Source organism: Bombina bombina, chromosome 8 (genome assembly GCF_027579735.1).
Source record: "Bombina bombina isolate aBomBom1 chromosome 8, aBomBom1.pri, whole genome shotgun sequence".
Taxonomy (NCBI): domain Eukaryota; kingdom Metazoa; phylum Chordata; class Amphibia; order Anura; family Bombinatoridae; genus Bombina; species Bombina bombina.
This window is the reverse complement of record NC_069506.1, coordinates 88,165,183-88,185,774: the sequence shown is the minus strand read 5'-3', so window position 1 is coordinate 88,185,774 and position 20,592 is coordinate 88,165,183. Positions and strand designations below refer to the sequence as shown.

The 20,592-nt window shown below is 37.5% G+C and overlaps 1 protein-coding gene across 5 annotated transcripts in view; it reads left to right on the top strand.

Annotated features, from left to right (window-relative positions):
- The window catches only part of SLC2A5 (solute carrier family 2 member 5), a 924,962-nt gene that overhangs the window by 687,177 nt on the left and 217,193 nt on the right, over nt 1-20,592 (top strand). For 4 of the 5 annotated variants that reach the window (XM_053690437.1, XM_053690432.1, XM_053690434.1 and 1 more), the window contains one exon: nt 5,754-5,855. The exons of the other annotated variant lie outside the window; for it this stretch is intronic. In XM_053690437.1, the coding sequence (XP_053546412.1) occupies nt 5,754-5,855 (102 nt within the window). The remainder of the gene's footprint in view (nt 1-5,753; nt 5,856-20,592) is intronic. 5 annotated transcript variants of the gene reach the window in all.

The following is a 20,592-nucleotide window of genomic DNA, read 5'->3' as shown; positions in this document are numbered from 1 at the left end:
CTTGAAAGAGTTCAAGAGCTCTGCTCAGAGAGGTGTCTACGTCAGTCAGAGTAAGCAGGACATCGTCCGCGTATAGAGCTATTTTGTAAGTGTTAGGGGCGACTGATAAGCCTGTTATGTGTCTGTCATTCCTGATCTTTTGGGCTAAGGCCTCTATTGTGATGGTAAACAGGATGGGAGAGAGGGGGCATTCCTGCCTTGTGCCGTTTCTAATAGCAAAGCTATTTGAAAGCAGGCCATTCACCTTTACTTGAACGGTAGGGTTCTGGTAGAGAGTAAAGATTAAATTTATGAAGTTGTTGCTAAATTTCATGTTTTGCAAGACGGATTTGAGAAAGCCCCAATGTACCCTATTGAACGCCTTCTCGGCATTTGTCGATATCAGGGCCATCGGTATATCTTGCAATTTGGCATGTGATATTAATTGAAATGTTCTTAAAGTGTTGTCCCTGGCCTCACAGCCAGGCACAAATCCCACCTGATCTGGGTGTATCAAATCCGGTAAGAATTTATTCCATCTGGTGGCCAAAATGTTTGCAAAAATCTTTATATGCGTATTTAACAGGGAAATAGGCCTGTAGCTTTCTGGACAGTCAGGTTCTTTCCCTGTCTTGTGAAGTACTGTGATATGGGCAGCTAATATTCTATCTGAGAATCCCCTTTCCGTTAGGATGGCAGTAAACAGGGCCTAGAGTGGGGGCAATAAATGGTGTATATAAGTCTTATAATACTGTATACTAAATCCATCAGGACCCGGGCTCTTCCCATTTGGCATGCTTTTAATTGCAAGTTTTATCTCTTCAAGCGTGATGGGGGAGTCCAGATACTCACTATCTTCCTATTTCAATGTGCTCAGTTGTGTGTCTGTCAAAAAAATGTCTATCTCTTCCTGACTAGTGTCGTTTTGAATGTTGTACAATCCCTGATAGTATTGTCTAAAGGTCTCTGCAATTTGCAGGCTATCTCTGTGTACCTGTCCTGTCAAGTCAGTCATTGAGTAGACATGTGTGTCTAATTGTTTTCTCCCAAGGGACTTGGCCAGGGAAGGGCCTATCTTGTCATTAACATCAAAATATTTCTGTTGCAGTTTGGATGCCTGTCTCTGATATTCCCTTACTTGGTGGTTGTTGAGCTCCTGCCTGGCAGTGGTCAGGTTTTGTAGAATGTCCGTAGAGGTTAGGTTTTTCTTAAGCTGTGATTCCCAATATCTAATTTGGGAGGTAATAGAATTAGTAAACTGTCTATTTTCCTTTGTCTTTCTCGCTTTGAGCCTAATGAACTCCCCCCGTAATACGCATTTGTGTCCCTCCCAGACCGTGGATGCTGATGTTTCTCCTATGGGATTTTCCTCAAAATAGAATCCTATTTTTGTGTCAATTTCTGTTTTAATCAGTGCATTATTAAGCATGTACTCATCCAGTCACCAAATGAACAGCTTCACTGGCGTATTTGGCCCGTCTATTTTGCATGCCACTGGGGCATGGTCCGACCATGTCATTGGCAGTATGGTTTAGTTCACAACCCTCGCTAGTCCTATCTGGTCCGTGATAAGGTAATCTATTCTGGTGTAAATGCGATGGGGGTGAGAATAAAATGTATAGTCCCGTTTGTGTGGGTTCTTTGACCGCCAGTTAAGTTTGAGCTGATGTAGCTGAGAGTGGAGTGCCTTAATAACTCTTTGAGGGGTGCTATTGGAACCCAAGGAAGTATCATGAGTTGGATCTAAAGGTAAGTTAAGGCCCCCCCATTAGTATTATCCCTTTTGAGTGCTCTAAGAGCAGTTGCATGACCTGCTTGAATACCAGCTGTTGTCCCTGGTTTGGTAGGTATATATTCACTAATGTGGTTGGCAGGCCAAACAGCCCTGTGACTACCAAAAAAGGACCATTGTGGTCCTTTATAACATTAGTTGGGCAAAAGCTAACTCTGTTTCTTATAAAGATGCCCACCCCACCCCCCACCCCCCTCTTTGAGCTGCCTGAAGCCAAGAAAGTGGTTTTATACATGTTGGTCAGAAACTTTGGCTCTCTTCCCCTCTTAAAATGTGTTTCTTGTATAAACAAGATGTCACCAGCGTCACTGTATAACTGTTTAAAAGCTATGGATCGTTTTTCAGGACTATTTAGCCCTTTCGCGTTTATGGTCAGTAATGTCAAGCAGCGTGGAGAAGTGTGATTTATAGGATCTACAGTGTAATGTTGGGTCTGAGGTGTGTCCGATTTCCTCATGGTTTAGCTATTAGTTAAGCAGTCTCCCTTCTTTGGTGTTGGTGTCTCTCAGTGTCAAAACGATGAGAATGCTCCCTGTGTTTCTAATTAGTGTAACCCTGCAGAGCTTCTTAGCCCTTGTGTGTACCTGTCTTATAAAGAGTTTTGCGTGTCACTGTGTTGTCTGGTGTCAAAAGATGTGGCAGTACAAATGTTAGACAATATGTAAATGCAACAAAATAAACAACGAATTATCTGAAAATAACTATGTAACTCAAAACAGTACAAATCTTAACAGTATGATGAGGGCAGTATCCCTGTCCCCAAACCCTTTAGAAAAATAACAGATATATTTACTTAGCATACGACCTGCTATTTATGATTCACAGCCAATGTCCCTTTTGGTGTTACTCGGCAGTCAGTCCCTGTACAGTGTCCCCAGTTTGTAGCTCTTTAGGGCCGTGCCGTTCCATCCATTTGTCCATTGCGCCTGTTGATAGAGGTGAAACCCCCTGTTTTTTTTTGTGTGGGACCCCTCTCCAACAATTTTTCTGCTGCTGGGGGATGTATCCTTATCTGTAAAGCTTCACAGAAGTGTGGCAGGTCCTCTTTGTTCCTGAAAACTGCTGTATTATTTCCTCTGGTGGCAATTATACATACTGGAAAGCCCCATCTGTAAATTATTTTCTGCTCTTGCAAGATGCTTGTAATGTATTGGAGGTCTCTCCTCTTCTGAAGCGTGGTGGGGCTTAGATCCTGGAAGACCTGGACGTGGTTTCCCGTGTCCGTGATCTCTTTCTTTGCTCTGGCATGCTTCATGATTTTCTTCATCCTTGAAGTGGAGTAGTTTGAGAATTATATCTCTCGGGGGCCTTAGGAGGGGGCTTCGCTCTCAAGGCCCTGTGCGCCCTTTCAATTATCAAATCCGGTGCGTTGTCGTCTTTGATTGTCCTGAATAAGGCATGCAAGCAGCCTTCTAGTGCAGCTGGCAAGATGGACTCTGGGATACCTCATATCCTCAAGTTGTTCCTCCGCCCCCTATTGTCTAAGTCCTCCACCTTCTCCAACAGGTGTTGTATAGTTTCATCTTGAGCATAGACTAATTGTGACAGATGTTGTATATCATTGTCCATAGTGTTATGGCTCTCCTCTAGAGTGGTAACCCTTTGTGTTACCCATGTAACATCTTTCTTCAACTCTCCATACCAGCTTTTAACTTCTGAGATCATTTTTTTAAGGTCATTTTTTGTGCATAGGGGTAGCAGGTCTTCCCTTGTGAGCCCTGTGGGAGGTGAGGCAGTCATATCTGATTCTGTAGTCGGTACCTTATTCACACAGCTCACTGATGTCTCAGGTTGGGTAACAGAGGGTATACCCGTTTGCCTCATGTAATGCTGCAAGGTCTTGGTGCGTGGGGTGTTCTCTGTTCTGTTGAGCCTGCGGCCGGGAATAATGCTTGCCCCTACTTGGGTGATATGTATAATGTCTGGTGGATTTATTGTTATAGGAAATGTCCAATCACAGCCCCTATGCTCCTCTGTTTCTAGCACCGGGGTGATGGCAGCTTATGTCACTTAAGTGCAGCTTGGGCCTCTCACTTTTGAACTTGTACTGTGTCTCTGCACCTAATTACATTAAGGTCTCTGTGTGTATTTATTATTTAGACGTCAGTGTTGCTGTCTCCACACTAACGTTTATCTGGATGTTTTAGGGAAGTCTGCAGGGCTTGTGGCCCCCCCAGTCACAACAGTCACTTAACCGCTTTCAGTACAATTTAATTTTTATTTTATTTTTCCCCCCTGCTCCAAGGAGTGAGTTAGCTCACACTTTTATGTAATTTTGTGGTGTTCCAGCTACGTGAGTCAGGGGCTTATACTGCTGCACTCCCGTCTGCCTTACAACTCTTCGGTCTCCTGTCTGCCTTACAGCTCTCCGGAGCGATCTGGGTTGTATCCCCAAGGCTCACTGTTACTATTCACTGAGGCTTAAGTCCCGGTCAGAGCTTTCACACCGGGTTTGTAAATGACCACTTCTGCAGCTTACCCACGTGGCGGACGCAGCAGCCTTTTGTCTACCAGGTGCTCCACGGCTTTCACTGTCTCCGGCTGGGCTGGATATCCTGTGCACAGTTTGTGGTCCACTATTCCAAACTGCTCCGCTCTGTGTTGTGTGGGTACTTAGGAGGGACTGGCCGCTAAGGGGACTTAATAAAGCTATTTAAATAAGGTGATGCTCATTTTATTTAGGGTTTTGTGGGACAAGGGCCTAGGAGCTCTCTCTTCACACAGCCATCTTCCTGACCGGTAAGGCTCCGCCCCATGTTTTTCATGTTTTTATCTACTTAACTACAAAGGGCTCCAATGCACTTCTATATATGTTTATATGTTTATACGTATATGTATACATATGTATTTATGTGTATATATGTAAATGCATATATACACATATAAATACATATTTACAGACACACATACATATATATATATATATATATATATTCCTGAAAAAAAGGATGCACTCTCAGGATTTTAAATCAAATGGTGTTGGCTTTATTGGATGACATTTCAGAGACTGATCGTCTCTTTCATCAGATTTGATCTGATGAAAGAGACAACAGGGTGAGGAGGGGCTGTGTGTGATTGAGAGTTAAGAGAGTGAGGGGGCTGTGTGTGAGGGAGAGGGGATGATTGGGTAAGGAGAGGTCTGTGTGTGAGATAGAGGGTGAGGAGGGGGACTGTGTGTGTCTGAAGGAGCTGAAACATCTCTGAAATGTCATCCAATAAAGCTGACACCATTTGATTGAAAATCCTGAGTGCATCCTTTTGTCAGGGCTAATGTTTGTTGGTCTGCACCCAGGTGGCTGAACTGTAGGGAGGATTCATTTATTTCTACAGTGTATATATGTGTGTGTATATATATATATATATATATATATGTGTGTGTGTGTATATATATATATATATATATATATATATATATATATATATATGTGTGTGTGTGTATATATATATATATATATATATAAAATCAGTGTTAAAGCCCTTTTCTGCCTTTTTTTCTTAACACCTGAGATCTCACATCTTTGAGCCCTTATAACTTTTTTGTGCAATATTTAAAAAAGAATGTTTTATTGGATTGTGTTATTATGAGTGTAAATATATTTTGTAATGTATTTTTTATGTGTTTTGTGGAACTTTTTAGTTTTGCGAAACAGTTGACCAGAGCTCTGAGGCTGCAATAATCATTCTAGTGTAAATCATGATTGTGCTCAAGCGATCACATTTTCTTTCAACTCATAATATCAGTTGTAAGCCAGACAAGCTCAAACACCTGCAGTACACACCTTATAGCTCACGTTAAAACGTTTGCGATCCACTTGTAATCTGGTACATAATTTGGTATGTGTTTTGCAACGGAATGAATTTGTTTAGCAAGCAATTTTTTAAATTCTAATTTTCTCTAAAAAGAGATCTTAAATACAAGTAGGTGTTTTGTGTGGTTTTAGAATATCAGAACTTTTCTCTAAATCCTTGTTTCTTTTTTTAGGTGTTTATTGTAGATTCATGGGGAAGAAGGATATTACTGTTGGTTGGCTTTGGGACTTGTTGCATCTCTTGTGTTGTTCTAACCATTGCTCTAATTTTTCAGGTGAGTAACTATGAGTCTCTGAAAAGCTTTCTGGACCATCAGTTAACATCTTTGCTTATACATCTGCTTTTGCCTAAATACCTAAAACATGACATTCAATTTAAGGTTACAATTACCTAAAGCACCAAGGATAACATGCCTCATAGCTTAGTAACCGGCATTATTCAAAATGAGTAGACAATATAATAACTTCCACAACAGTATGAGTAAATATAACATAGTAAACGCATTGGGGAATATACAAATATTTCAGAATTTGCAACTGTAAATATACTTGTCACTGCCAGGAATTATTTTCAAAGGATATCCTATAGTTTCGGTGAATGCCTATAAGTAAAAGAAAATAGCTTATCACACCATATACACAAATGCAAAAAAGTTCAAGAAAGTATAATGTGATATTTCTTTAAAAGTGCTTATAAACTTTATGGCAAGAACCATTTGAATCAATATTAACTTTTATGTTCTTTAAATGTCAAGGGTATTCCAATGGGGGGAAGAATTCTTTCCTGCTGGTTTGTTAAAAGATTTTTTTACTCAATTTTAGAATATTAATATCTTAAATATTTTGAAAGTAGCATTTGTCTGTTTATACAGTTGTTTTCATTGTTAAAATATTAGCTTTAGGTAGAAATAGATCATGTCAAACTAATCTAATTAGATTCTACGAGGAAGTAAGTAAAAATATAGATAAAGGGGAATCAGTTGATGTGTTATACTTAGATTTTGCAAAGGCGTTTGATACAGTGCCACATGAAAGATTAATGCACAAAATTAAGGGACTGGGAATAGCTGAAAATGTTAGCTCATGGATAAATAACTGGATAAAAGATAGGGAGCAACGAGTAGTAGTAAATGGTTCATACTCAGATTGGACAAAGGTAATCAGTGGAGTCCCCCAGGGATCAGTATTGGGCCCTGTTCTTTTTAATATTTTTATAAATGACTTGGAGCAAGGATTAAATAGTGACAACTCTATTTTTGCAGATGATACTAAGTTAAGTAAGGTCATTAGGTCAGAGCAGGATGAACTTTCATTATAAAGGGATCTGCAAACATTAGAAGTATGGGCAAGTAAATGGAAAATGAGATTTAATACGGAAAAATGCAAGGTTCTACATTTTGGAAGTAAAAATAAGCAGGCAACATATTTTTTAAATGGGACAAGACTTAGCCAAACAGAGGAGGAAAGGGATTTGGGAGTAGTAATAGATAACAGGCTAAAGATGGGTGCACAATGCAGGGCAGCGGCTTCAAAGGCTAATAAGATACTAGCATGTATTAAAAGAGGCATTGATTCAAGGGAGGGAAGCATAATTCTGTCACTATATAAAGCCCTGGTAAGACCTCACCTTGAGTATGGAGTGCAGTTCTGGGGACCGATCGCAAAAAAAAGATATTGCAGAACTAGAAAAAGTTCAGAGAAGGGCCACAAAGCTAATAAGGGAATTGGAGAAATGAACCTATGAGGAGAGGCTAGCCAAACTGGGTCTGTTTTCTTTAGAAAAAAGGTGCTTGAGAGGTGACATGATTACTTTATATAAATATATTCAAGGCCCATATTCAGAGATGGCAGAAGCTCTGTTTATTCCAAGAAAATTGTTTCTGACAAGAGGTCACAATTTAAGGTTTAGAGGAAAGGAGATTTAATCTCCTGCAACGGAAATGTTTTTTCACCGTAACAGCAATAAAATTATGGAACTCATTACCAAAGGAGGTAGTGAATGCCAATACCCTAGATACATTTAAAAATAGTCTGGATACATTTCTGTATATAAACAAAATTCATGGATAGGATTGCTAGTATTAAATGGGTCACCTTTAAGTGGGGTTATTTAATCTTAACTGGAGCTTTTTGTAAGTATTTTAGATTTGTATAGGTTGAACTCGATGGACTTCAGTCTTTTTTCAACCTTATCTACTATGTTACTATGTAAAAAGTTACAAATATAGGTAAATCACACTTTTTAAGGTATGCGCCTTGTACAAAGTAAATACAGCCATGCATGACTTAATTATTTATATCTATGTAATGAAGTGTTTATTGTAATATTACTCAAAAATCTGAGATTAAATTATTAACTGTGCAAAAGTTTTGAATTGATATTGCATTCAAAACTATATATAATAAGGCAGTTATCATCAATAAAGAAATTAACTAATTCCTATGTTTTTATTTCACTGCAACCACATATACTTTGTTCTATTAAGGTCCTTGCAAGTGCGCACTTTGGGTTTTGTAATTGTTTCCAAGAATTGTCTCTAATATCAAATTGTTTCTAATTTGTACACTTAGTAAACAGCTCTAATTACGTTACATGCTCTACATTTTGTTGGGCAGTTCAGATTAACCTCATCCCAAGCAAGCACCCTGATATGGGGCCACCACTCGTAAACTAATGATAACTTTTTTTTATCTTATATTAATAACTAGTTGGTAAGCCTGCCCAGATTGCAGTCTATATGTTGTAAATACAAAAATAAAAAATAGAACTACAGAAAAAATAAACACATTATCCAAAATAAAAATATTAAACCTAATCCCTATGAAAATAAAAGTCCCCCCAAAATAAAAAAAACACCCCCTAATCTAATGCTAAACTACCAATTGCCCTTCAAAGTGCATTTAGCTCTATTTCACTGCCATTAAAATGACATTTAGCTCTTTTAAGAAAGCCCAAAAAAACCTAAGTTTAAAAAAAAAAAAAAAATAACACTAAAGCCCCAAATAGTAGGTACTCATGGTTTCAAAACGGATCCATCATCTTTATCCACAGCAAAGGCGGTGTGGAGCAGAGGTCCGGAGCGGTCTTCCCAGATGTGGCGATCCTCGGCGGTGGTGGTCCTCAGCGACATGGAGGCTCCTCTTCATCCGATCATCCGTGGTATACTGAAGAAAGAATGCAAGGTACCGCAATCAATTTGGGGTACCTTGCATTCCTATTGGCTGCATTCTTCAAAACAGCCACTATGATTAGACCTCCTAAAATCCTATTGGCTATTCAAATCAGCCAATAATATTTCAGTAGCTCTCATTCTATTGGCTGCTGAATTTTTCAAAACAGCCAATAGAATGAGAGCTACTGAAATCCTATTGGCTGTCCGAATCAGTCAATAAGATTTCAGTAGCTCTCATCCTATTGGCTGATTTTGAAAATTTTAGCCAATAGGAGTTCAAGGTACCACAATAAATATGGGGTACCTTGAATTCTTTCTTCAGTGTGCAGCAGATGATCGCATGAAGAGTAACCTCCACGCCTTCGCCGAGGACAACCGCTGCAGAGGAGCGCCATATCTGGGAAGACTGATCCGGACCTCCGCTCCGCGCCATCTTCAGTGTGGATGAAGATGATGAACCCGCCTGGAAGAAGACTTTCTCTGCTGGACTTTTGAAACCGTGAGTACCTATTTGGGGCTTTAGTGTTAGGTTGTTTTTTTTAAATAATAATTTTTAACTTAGGGTTTTTTTTTGGGCTTTCTTAAAAGAGCTAAATGCCCTTTTAATGGCAGGGAAAAAGAGCTAAATGCCCTTTTAAGGGCAGTGAAAAAGAGCTAAATGCCCTTTTAGAGGGCAGTGAAAAAGAGCTAAATGCCCTTTTAAGGGCAATGCCCATACAAATGCCCTTTTCAGGGCAATGGGTAGATTAGGTTTATTAGTGTTAGTTGTTTTTTTATTTTGGGGGGTTTGGTAAATGGGGGGTTTTACTGTTAGGGGGACTTTGTTTATTTTTAATGTAGTAAAAGAACTGTTTAACTTAGGGCAATGCCCTACAAAATGCCCCTTTTAAGGACTATTGGTAGTTTAGCATTAGATCAGGGCATGTTTTTATTTTGGGGGGGCTTTTTTATTTTCATAGGAATTAGATATTTTTTTTATTTTGGATAATGTGTTTATTATTTTTTGTAATGTTAGCCTTTTTTTATTTTCTGTAATGTTAGATTAAGGCATTGCTTTCCAAACTGTGTGTCGTGAAAATACATTTAAATTCCAAACAATTTGTGTTAAAGCAGGGACACACCTACACACTGCTGCCGACACACTGTCGGCAGCAGTGTGTAGGTGTGTCCCTGCTTTAACACAAATTGTTTGGAATTTAAATGTATTTTTTGGTTTCTGCCTGCATGCTACGCATATCACGTGGTTGACACGTGATTGATACCTAGTGGGTCACAAATCATCTTAACCTATTGGCGCAGCTCAGCGGGAACTGAAACTATTCCCATTGGCGGCTATTCCGGCACATTAGCTCCTGACTGCATGTGTAGTCAGTGAGTGGGACAGCAGTGTGTTTGCAGCGCGGGCAGTAGTCAGTCAGACTTGCAGAGCTCTAAGGGTGGCATCTTAAACGCAGAGCTGAAGTGAAAGGTTGTTATTTTTTTGCAGCTAGCTCCCTGTAGTGCATTGCTGCTCCTGCTCTTGATATATGGATAGGAAGTGGAAGCTTAAAAATGCTTGATGATGAAGTGCAAGTGTCTTTATCTAACATTCCACCAAATATTCAGAAACTGTGTTCATCCCATCAACCTCATACATCCCATTAAAATATTAACTAGCTATTGGTGGTGTTAAACTTTTTTTTAATTCTTGCACATACATACTGTTACTTGTAAATACATTTTGTTATTATATAATTTATGTTTGTGTCCATATCTCTTAAAACAAGTTAGTTTAACCTCCTGTTTGCTAGTACAACTGAATTACTGTGTATTTGTATTTTTTTATAGTAATTTAGTTTATTTTTATTGTAATTAAGGGGTTAATTTAGGGGGTGTTAGGTTAGGGGGCTTAGTCATTACATTTTTTGCGGTGTAGGAATTAATAGAAAAATTAGGTTTTATCCATTGTGGGGGGTTGGCGGTTTAGGGGTTAATAGATGTATTAGGTAGGTTGCGATGTTGGGGATTGCGAATTTAGGGGTTAATAATTTTATTAGGTCGTTTTTTTTGTTCTTTTTAACACTTTGTACGGGCAGTTAGATTTATTTTTTTAAATACTTATTGGGGCTGGTTAGGTGTTTTTACATACTTATTGCAGGCAGATTTTTTTTTTTGTGATGCTCCGTTTGCCTTCACTGCATCCCAATGGATTCCGACAATGGCAGGGTAGTGAAAGAATCCTCTTGTGGTGGATTCTTTCACCACCCTGCTATTTTCGGAATCCACCTGGATGCAGCTTTCCTGCATCCAGGTGAATTCTTTTGGCTGAGCACGTAGCCAACATTCTGTTGGCTGCCTTACGCTGCCAACATTCCTTGCGCAACTGCCGATGGCGACAGACATTACAAACGCAATTATAGTATAGATATTTACTACTTAAATCCAGTGCACTGAACTCACAGCCACCATTTCTGTCAAAACAATGCATGAGAGAACAACACCAACAATCTTTCCCCATAATTCTACATATTTGAATTCCACTTCACAAGTGAACCAAAATCATTCCAATCAGAGCGAGTACACTGAACCTGGGGCGGGCAAGACTTGTACTCAACACATACCCATTTGCCCATTACAATTTACATTTGTACAATTGAAACTCAACTCACCTTGGAAAACTAGTATGCCAGATCCCTGGGACATGCCTGTCAAAACTTTATAATCAATCTAGTCAAATGAACTCCTGCTCTGTACAGCTGCTTCATCCCTGCACGGTGCAGCCTCGAAGAGCATTATCTAATTTTTGAACAAAAAAATAAGAAAACCCAAGGGGGTATCCAAATGGGGGCGCACCATAGAAAATGTATTGATAAACTACAAAAAAAGGGGTCAAAATAGATATGAATTGTGCTAAAATTAAATATAATAAAAATGTTAAAAATATGGGTAAAAAGTACTTAAGTCAATGATGTGTTGCAGTCAAAGACCCAAGAGTGGTTTGATTATCCAATAGCCAAACAATCGGCTGCTACTTGTAGTGGTCTGCAAATGGCACTCAAATCTGTGATTCCTCAGAGAGAAGAGAGGAGGCTGCTCCGCTTATGATTCCGCTGTGTGGAATAATCTATGGAAGTGGAGAAAAGAGAAGAGGGCACCTCATAGTGTATTACAGATTGCTGAATTTTTCAACAAACAGGTAGAAATATGCTCACCAGATGCTGTTGCACCGTATAATGACCAGTACTTGAACGCAGGCTAGCAACTTATACTGCTGCTAGTACACTGTCAGCTGTTCCTTAGCTGAGGTCTGATAGAGATGTCGGAACTCCCAAGAGTTTTTCGCCAGTCAGGACTACGATTTATTACACCAATTGGAGATAAAATATCTGAAATCAAGTCAGCATATAGAGACAACTTCCCAAGCATAATATAAAACACTTTAATATCTCTTTGCTGCAATGCGTTTTTTGACCGCTCAATGGTAGTTTCATCAGGAAAATGCAAAAAACTGATACAAGCATGCTTCATTAGCATCATGATATACACATGTGTCAGTATAACAGGATGATGGCTATAACAATTGTATATAATAGCAGCACGCACAAGTTGTGTTAGTGTTATTAAATCCAATGTTGTACACAGTATAAAAGTCTCTATAATAAAAAGCAATCAGTTACACCAATGTAAACAAGCAGTGTGTTCATTTAGTTCTTTTAAAAATACGTAGTTAAAAACTAATAAAAATATATAAATAAATACATTTTCAAAAGCAATGCCATTTATCTATCATAGTATGATTGTTCAAATTTTTACTTTATGATGTCCAAATATTATAAAAATATAAAAAACAAAATACTTTTTTATCCATGTGTTTATATGTATGTATAAAATTGATGGTGTGAATAAATATGTAAATATGATGTAATGTGATCTGATTGTGTCCTTTTGTGATAGTGCCTGATAGTATAGAACATGTGCTGTAAATCTGGCATTAAACCATCTAATATATGTGTTAGTTAACTGTGGTTTTCTGATTTCCTCCTTCCTACTAAACAATTACGTAAGCTAGGATTTGGATGGGTATTCGTGACAACATTAAAGGGCCCTCATCCTTCTTTATGCTAATATGCAGGTTTAGAAATTGATGTTCCCAACATCATTCTACAATCAACATTAAAGAGCCATCATCCCTTGAGCCTGAGCTATACTTTCCTGCAGGGTTGGTATTCATTTTGGTATAAATGATTACATACCCTAAGTAATATATTTATTTCATTAGATGAAGTGTTCTTCCATTATTTTATATGTGTAGAATAGACGCAAGTTGCCCATAAAGAATGTGATTTACCAAAAACAATTATACAAAGTATATAAAATAATAAAAATAATATATGTGGTGTATATTTTGGTGATATCTGCCTCAAAATAGCATTGATCTCTAAGCAATGTACCATTGTCTAAGATATTATGCAGTAAGTGTGGTGTATCAAATAGAATGTATGTGTTGGTGCATTATTCCAGTTACTGTCTGCTATGATAAAAATGATGGAGTCTCAATTGTAGTTTATGTAATGCGTTAGCCTATTCCCTATGTGATATTAATATTGAATGAACTATCAGTTAATAGAGATGGTGAAATCTCTAATTAGGTTTGTGTTATGTCATGACCTGCACCCTATTTGACCATATGTTAATCAAAGAAAAGGGGCATGGTGAATGTATTATAGAAATTGCATAACTAAAAAAAAAAATTGTGAAAAAACTGAGGAAGAAACACTGAAATACAATTAATTGAAAGCTGCTAGATCAAGATTAGAATTAAGACCTAAAGGATACAGAGTTTTTAACTTAAAGATCCAAAAAGTTTCACGTTGTCGTAATTTTGTCAGTCTATTATAGTCCGATGATTTCGGGATAAAATCAATGGGTAAAAAACGATATATGGATGTGCTGCTATTGTGTTAAACAATGATTAGGAATACTAAGCTTCATTTTAGCTTTTTTGCAATTTTTAGAATTTCAGTAATGTTCTCCCCATCTTGTTCTAATTTTCCTTCAATAAGATATACAACAAAAATGGAATCGCAATTGAAAAATCCCGAAATGGGAAAATTTTCACCTGTAACATTAGATGAAAAAAATTTTTGTCCCGACAATATATTTACACGAGTTGCACCCATTTTTCCCACACCTGTATATTCCTTTAAGGCCAAAAATACCAGTTGTATTAGATTTTTTACCTGACGTTTTAAAATTCACATTTTACCCTTTTACTAGGGGCCAACTTGTTCCTAAGAGTTGATGCTCTCCTATATACTATTCTCGGTTTATCTTTGACAATGTTTCAGAGAATTGGATCTCTCTGAATAATATACCAATATTTATTAAGTATGTTTTGTATTTTCTGATGATTGTTGTTGTATTGTGTAATGAACATAGTCGTTACCACTAGTAACTGATTTTGATGTATTGGATCTAGCCTGAAGAATAGTTGTTCTATCTAAGTTTTTTGCTCTGGGATAAAAAAATTTCATCTAATGTTACAGGTGAAAATTTTCCCATTTCATGATTTTTCAATTGCGATTCCATTTTTGTTGTATATCTTATTGAATGTTTATGCGGCCTGCAATATGTAGGCCGCACCTCGAGGAAAATTAGAACAAGATGGGGAGAACATTACCGAAATTGTAAAAATTGCAAAAAAGCTAAAATTAAACACAGTATTCCTAATCATTGTTTAACTAAACACAATAGCAACGCATCCATATATCGTTTTTTACCCATTGATTTTATCCCAAAATCATTGCACTATAATAGAGTGACAAGATTTCGACAACGTGAAACTTTTTGGATCTTTAAAGGGACACTGAACCCAATTTTTTTGTGTGATTCAGATAGAGCATGCAATTTTAAGCAACTTTCTAATTTACTCCTATTATCAATTTTTCTTTGTTCACTTGCTATCTTTATTTGAAAAAAAAAGCATCTAAACTTCTTTTTTTTGTTCAGAACTCTGGACAGCACTTTTTTATTGGTGGATGAATTTATCCACCAATCAGCAAGAATAACCCTGGTTATTCACCAAAAATGGGCCGGCATCTAAACTTACATTCTTGCATTTAAAATAAAGATATCAAGAGAATGAAGAAAATTTGATAATAGGAATAAATTAGAAAGTTGCTTAAAATTGCATGCTCTATCTGAATCACGAAAGAAAAAAAATTGGGTTTAGTGTCCCTTTAAGTTAAAAACTCTGTATCCTTTAGGTCTTAATTCTAATCTTGATCTAGCAGCTTTCAATTAATTGTATTTCAGTGTTTCTTCCCTAGCATTTTCACCCAAATTTTTTTTAGTTATGCAATTTCTATAATACATTCACCATTCCAGCTTTCTTTGATTGACATATGGTCAAATAGGGTGCAGGTCATGACATAACACAAACCTAATATTTGATACACCACACTTACTGCATAATATCTTAGACAATGGTACATTGCTTAGAGATCGATGCTATTTTGAGGCAAATATCACCAAAATATACACCACATATATTATTTTTATTATTTTATATACTTTGTATAATTGTTTTTGGTAAATCACATTCTTTATGGGCAATTTGCGTCTATTCTACACATATAAAATAATGGAAGATCACTTCATCTAATGATATAAATATATTACTTAGGGTATGTAATCATTTATACCAAAATGAATACCAACCCTGCAGGAAAGTATAGCTCAGGCCCAAGGGATGATGGCTCTTTAATGTTGATTGTAGAATGATGTTGGGAACATCAATTTCTAAACCTGCATATTAGCATAAAGAAGGATGAGGGCCCTTTAATGTTGTCACGAATACCCATCCAAATCCTAGCTTACGTAATTGTTTAGTAGGAAGGAGGAAATCAGAAAACCACAGTTAACTAACACATATATTAGATGGTTTAATGCCAGATTTACAGCACATGTTCTATACTATCAGGCACTATCACAAAAGGACACAATCAGATCACATTACATCATATTTACATATTTATTCACACCATCAATTTTATACATACATATAAACACATGGATAAAAAAGTATTTTGTTTTTTATATTTTTATAATATTTGGACATCATAAAGTAAAAATTTGAACAATCATACTATGATAGATAAATGGTATTGCTTTTGAAAATGTATTTATATATTTTTATTAGTTTTTAACTACGTATTTTTAAAAGAACTAAATGAACACACTGCTCGTTTACATTGGTGTAACTGATTGCTTTTTATTATAGAGACTTTTATACTGTGTACAACATTGGATTTAATAACACTAACACAACTTGTGCGTGCTGCTATTATATACAATTGTTATAGCCATCATCCTGTTATACTGACACATGTGTATATCATGATGCTAATGAAGCATGCTTGTATCAGTTTTTTGCATTTTCCTGATGAAACTACCATTGAGCGGTCAAAAAACGCATTGCAGCAAAGAGATATTAAAGTGTTTTATATTATGCTTGGGAAGTTGTCTCTATATGCTGACTTGATTTCAGCTTATTTTATCTCCAATTGGTGTAATATATCATAGTCCTGACTGGCGAAAAACTCTTGGGATTTCCGACATCTCTATCAGCCCTCATCTAAGGAACAGCTGACAGTGTACTAGCAGCAGTATAAGTTGCTAGCCTGTGTTCAAGTACTGGTCATTATATGGTGCAGCAGCATATGGTTAGCATATTTCTACCTGTTTGTTGAAAAATTCAGCAATCTGTAATACACTATGAGACGCCCTCTTCTCTTTTTCTCCATTATCTGATTTTTTTGAAAGGTTTATCTAAGTAGACTCAGTGGCTGCACATATATGCCTCAAGTTATTGGCTCCCCCAATGCATTCAGTGAGCTCCCAGTAGTGCATTGCTGCTTCTTCAACAAAGGATACCAAGAGAATGAAGCAAATTGGATAATAGAAGTAAAGTGGAAAGTTGTCTAAAATTGTATTCTCTCTCTGAATAATGAAAGAAAAAATTTAGGTTTCATATCCCTTTAAAAGTCTGCAGAAACACTCAGCAACACACAAATAAAAACATTCAAAGGCACACACAAATAGAACCATTCAAAGGCACACACACACTAACAGACACTCAGACATACTCGGACACACATAAATATGTACTCACTAACAGATACTCAGACATACTAAAACACAGAGACACAAAAATAGTCAGAGATGTATATAGAGATATGATATATATATATGATGCACATAATTTTGTTCACATACACTTTATTATAGACACCATTACACGTGTTTAGGGACACAATATGTGTTAGGGGACACACAGGTATTTATCCATTTCACTCACTTTGAGAGCAGGAGAATGTATATTCTATTCTCATGATACTTCTAATATAACAATACGATATGTTCTATTACACATGTGTGTCTTGTTCACTTTATGTGGTTATTGGTACAGGCTGCTCTTTAACATAAGTTTGTTGACTTATGCTTTGATGTAATGCTTAGTAATATTTTTTAATATGTTGTACAATATATGTGTGTGTGGATATTGTATAGTTTGTTTAACAGCAGCAATTAATTTATTTGAGTAACACTCATCACATGACTAGAATGTTTTTGAGGATCACCATGGCAACTGTTTTGGCGCAATTTTCACTGGGAGGGGTTAGTTTGGCTTTATAAGTCCAGTCACTTTTAGTTTGTTTTTTGTCTGAGGAAGGGGAGTGTGTCCCCGAAACGTCACGATTATTAAAGTTATTTTGAAGAAAAGACCAGTGAGTGCCTTCCTTTACCGTGTATATCTATCTGCTGGCACCCTGGCATCAAGTTTGGAAAGTGAGAGTGCTCTCTATCTACATATATATATATATATATATATATATATATATATATATATATATATATATATATATATATAGAGAGAGAGAGAGAGAGATACGATATATATATATATATATATATATATATATATATATATATATATACAGTATATGAGCGTGATCACACTGTCTGTGTATGCAGCCTCGGTTTGGCCGACCAGGCTGTCTCTACCCACTGCTGGCAGTCTTTTGGGGAAATATCTGATCCTGGTAACGCGCGTCACCCACTACGGCATTAACTACAGCAAGGTATGGTAAGGAGGAAAATACATTCAAATGGCAGCACGCCAACAGGAAGTCTAAAGTAAGTGGAACTTACAATTGAACTTGTGCGGGGATTGTTTTGTCTTATGAACTGTATCACGCCCTGTGATTGGGATCCTAAAAGGAGGGAGCGTCTCTCTAAGGTAGCACCCTAGGGGCTGAAGGCGATTTAAGGCTAGCCCTCGATTGGGCCACTGTGACCTGCAGAGACTTAACTATATCCTGTGCTGTCCTGTGCTATTACGTTGCTGACCGTTGTTACGATACTTCATACCTTGTCTGACTGAGATTACCATACTAATGCGCTGGGGACTAACTACTTTCTTGCTTTGCTTTGCTCTGCAATTTAAAGTGAAAGCAACAACACTAACTTACTGTGGATTAACCATCTGTGTGTTTCACTTAGCATTTGCATGAATTAAAAGTGACTGTGCTCTGACTAATACCATAAATCTTCAAGTTGGATCAGTGATTAATCGCATATTAAATATTTGACTTTATTGATATGTTCAAGTTCCCACTATATACCCAATGGCCATTGGTGGATGTTGTTGTGGCATTATGTGTCCAGTTGAATAATTAACCTGTTTTTCATTTCATGGTAACAACTGATTATATATTGGATTCTGTAAAGCCTCATTGAGGTTTTTCAACTTGTATTATATTTAGCTCAATAAATGTATATTTCTTCAATTATATTTACAGTAACGTTTGTGGGGAGGGGAGCTCGTCACCGGGGAGTTGGTCCCCCCCATCCAGACTACTCAGGGTTTATACAAATTTCTATCTTATGATAGTTTATGTGTTAGTGCCAGACAGAACATACTTCTTTCTTCTTTAGTATTAATATATATATGTATGTGTGTGTGTGTGTATATCAGGGGCGTATTTAGGTTTTGTGCTGCCCTAGGCACTCAAAATTCTGCTGCCCCCCCCCCACCCCACCCCAAGTTTAAAGCTTTTTTTTTAGACATAATATTTTTGGGTCAGGGTGTAAAAAATTAGAAAAATGTCTTTTTAAGTAGATGTTCACCAGGGCTTGCATTCACTCTGGTCACACACACACACACACACACACACACACACACACACACACACACACACACACACACACATACAGGGAGTGCAGAATTATTAGGCAAGTTGTATTTTTGAGGATTCATTTTATTATTGAACAACAACCATGTTCTCAATGAACCCAAAAAACTCATTAATATCAAAGCTGAATAGTTTTGGAAGTAGTTTTTAGTTTGTTTTTAGTTATAGCTATTTTAGGGGGATATCTGTGTGTGCAGGTGACTATTACTGTGCATAATTATTAGGCAACTTAACAAAAAACAAATATATACCCATTTCAATTATTTATTTTTACCAGTGAAACCAATATAACATCTCAACATTCACAAATATACATTTCTGACATTCAAAAACAAAACAAAAACAAATCAGTGACCAATATAGCCACCTTTCTTTGCAAGGACACTCAAAAGCCTGCCATCCATGGATTCTGTCAGTGTTTTGATCTGTTCACCATCAACATTGCGTGCAGCAGCAACCACAGCCTCCCAGACACTGTTCAGAGAGGTGTACTGTTTTCCCTCCTTGTAAATCTCACATTTGATGATGGACCACAGGTTCTCAATGGGGTTCAGATCAGGTGAACAAGGAGGCCATGTCATTAGATTTTCTTCTTTTATACCCTTTCTTGCCAGCCACGCTGTGGAGTACTTGGACGCGTGTGATGGAGCATTGTCCTGCATGAAAATCATGTTTTTCTTGAAGGATGCAGACTTCTTCCTGTACCACTGCTTGAAGAAGGTGTCTTCCAGAAACTGGCAGTAGGACTGGGAGTTGAGCTTGACTCCATCCTCAACCCGAAAAGGCCCCACAAGCTCATCTTTGATGATACCAGCCCAAACCAGTACTCCACCTCCACCTTGCTGGCGTCTGAGTCGGACTGGAGCTCTCTGCCCTTTACCAATCCAGCCACGGGCCCATCCATCTGGCCCATCAAGACTCACTCTCATTTCATCAGTCCATAAAACCTTAGAAAAATCAGTCTTGAGATATTTCTTGGCCCAGTCTTGACGTTTCAGCTTGTGTGTCTTGTTCAGTGGTGGTCGTCTTTCAGCCTTTCTTACCTTGGCCATGTCTCTGAGTATTGCACACCTTGTGCTTTTGGGCACTCCAGTGATGTTGCAGCTCTGAAATATGGCCAAACTGGTGGCAAGTGGCATCTTGGCAGCTGCACGCTTGACTTTTCTCAGTTCATGGGCAGTTATTTTGCGCCTTGGTTTTTCCACACGCTTCTTGTGACCCTGTTTACTATTTTGAATGAAACGCTTGATTGTTCGATGATCACGCTTCAGAAGTTTTGCAATTTTAAGAGTGCTGCATCCCTCTGCAAGATATCTCACTATTTTTGACTTTTCTGAGCCTGTCAAGTCCTTCTTTTGACCCATTTTGCCAAAGGAAAGGAAGTTGCCTAATAATTATGCACACCTGATATAGGGTGTTGATGTCATTAGACCACACCCCTTCTCATTACAGAGATGCACATCACCTAATATGCTTAATTTGTAGTAGGCTTTCGAGCCTATACAGCTTAGAGTAAGACAACATGCATAAAGAAGATGATGTGGTCAAAATACTCATTTGCCTAATAATTCTGCACTCCCTGTATATATATTTATATTAAGACA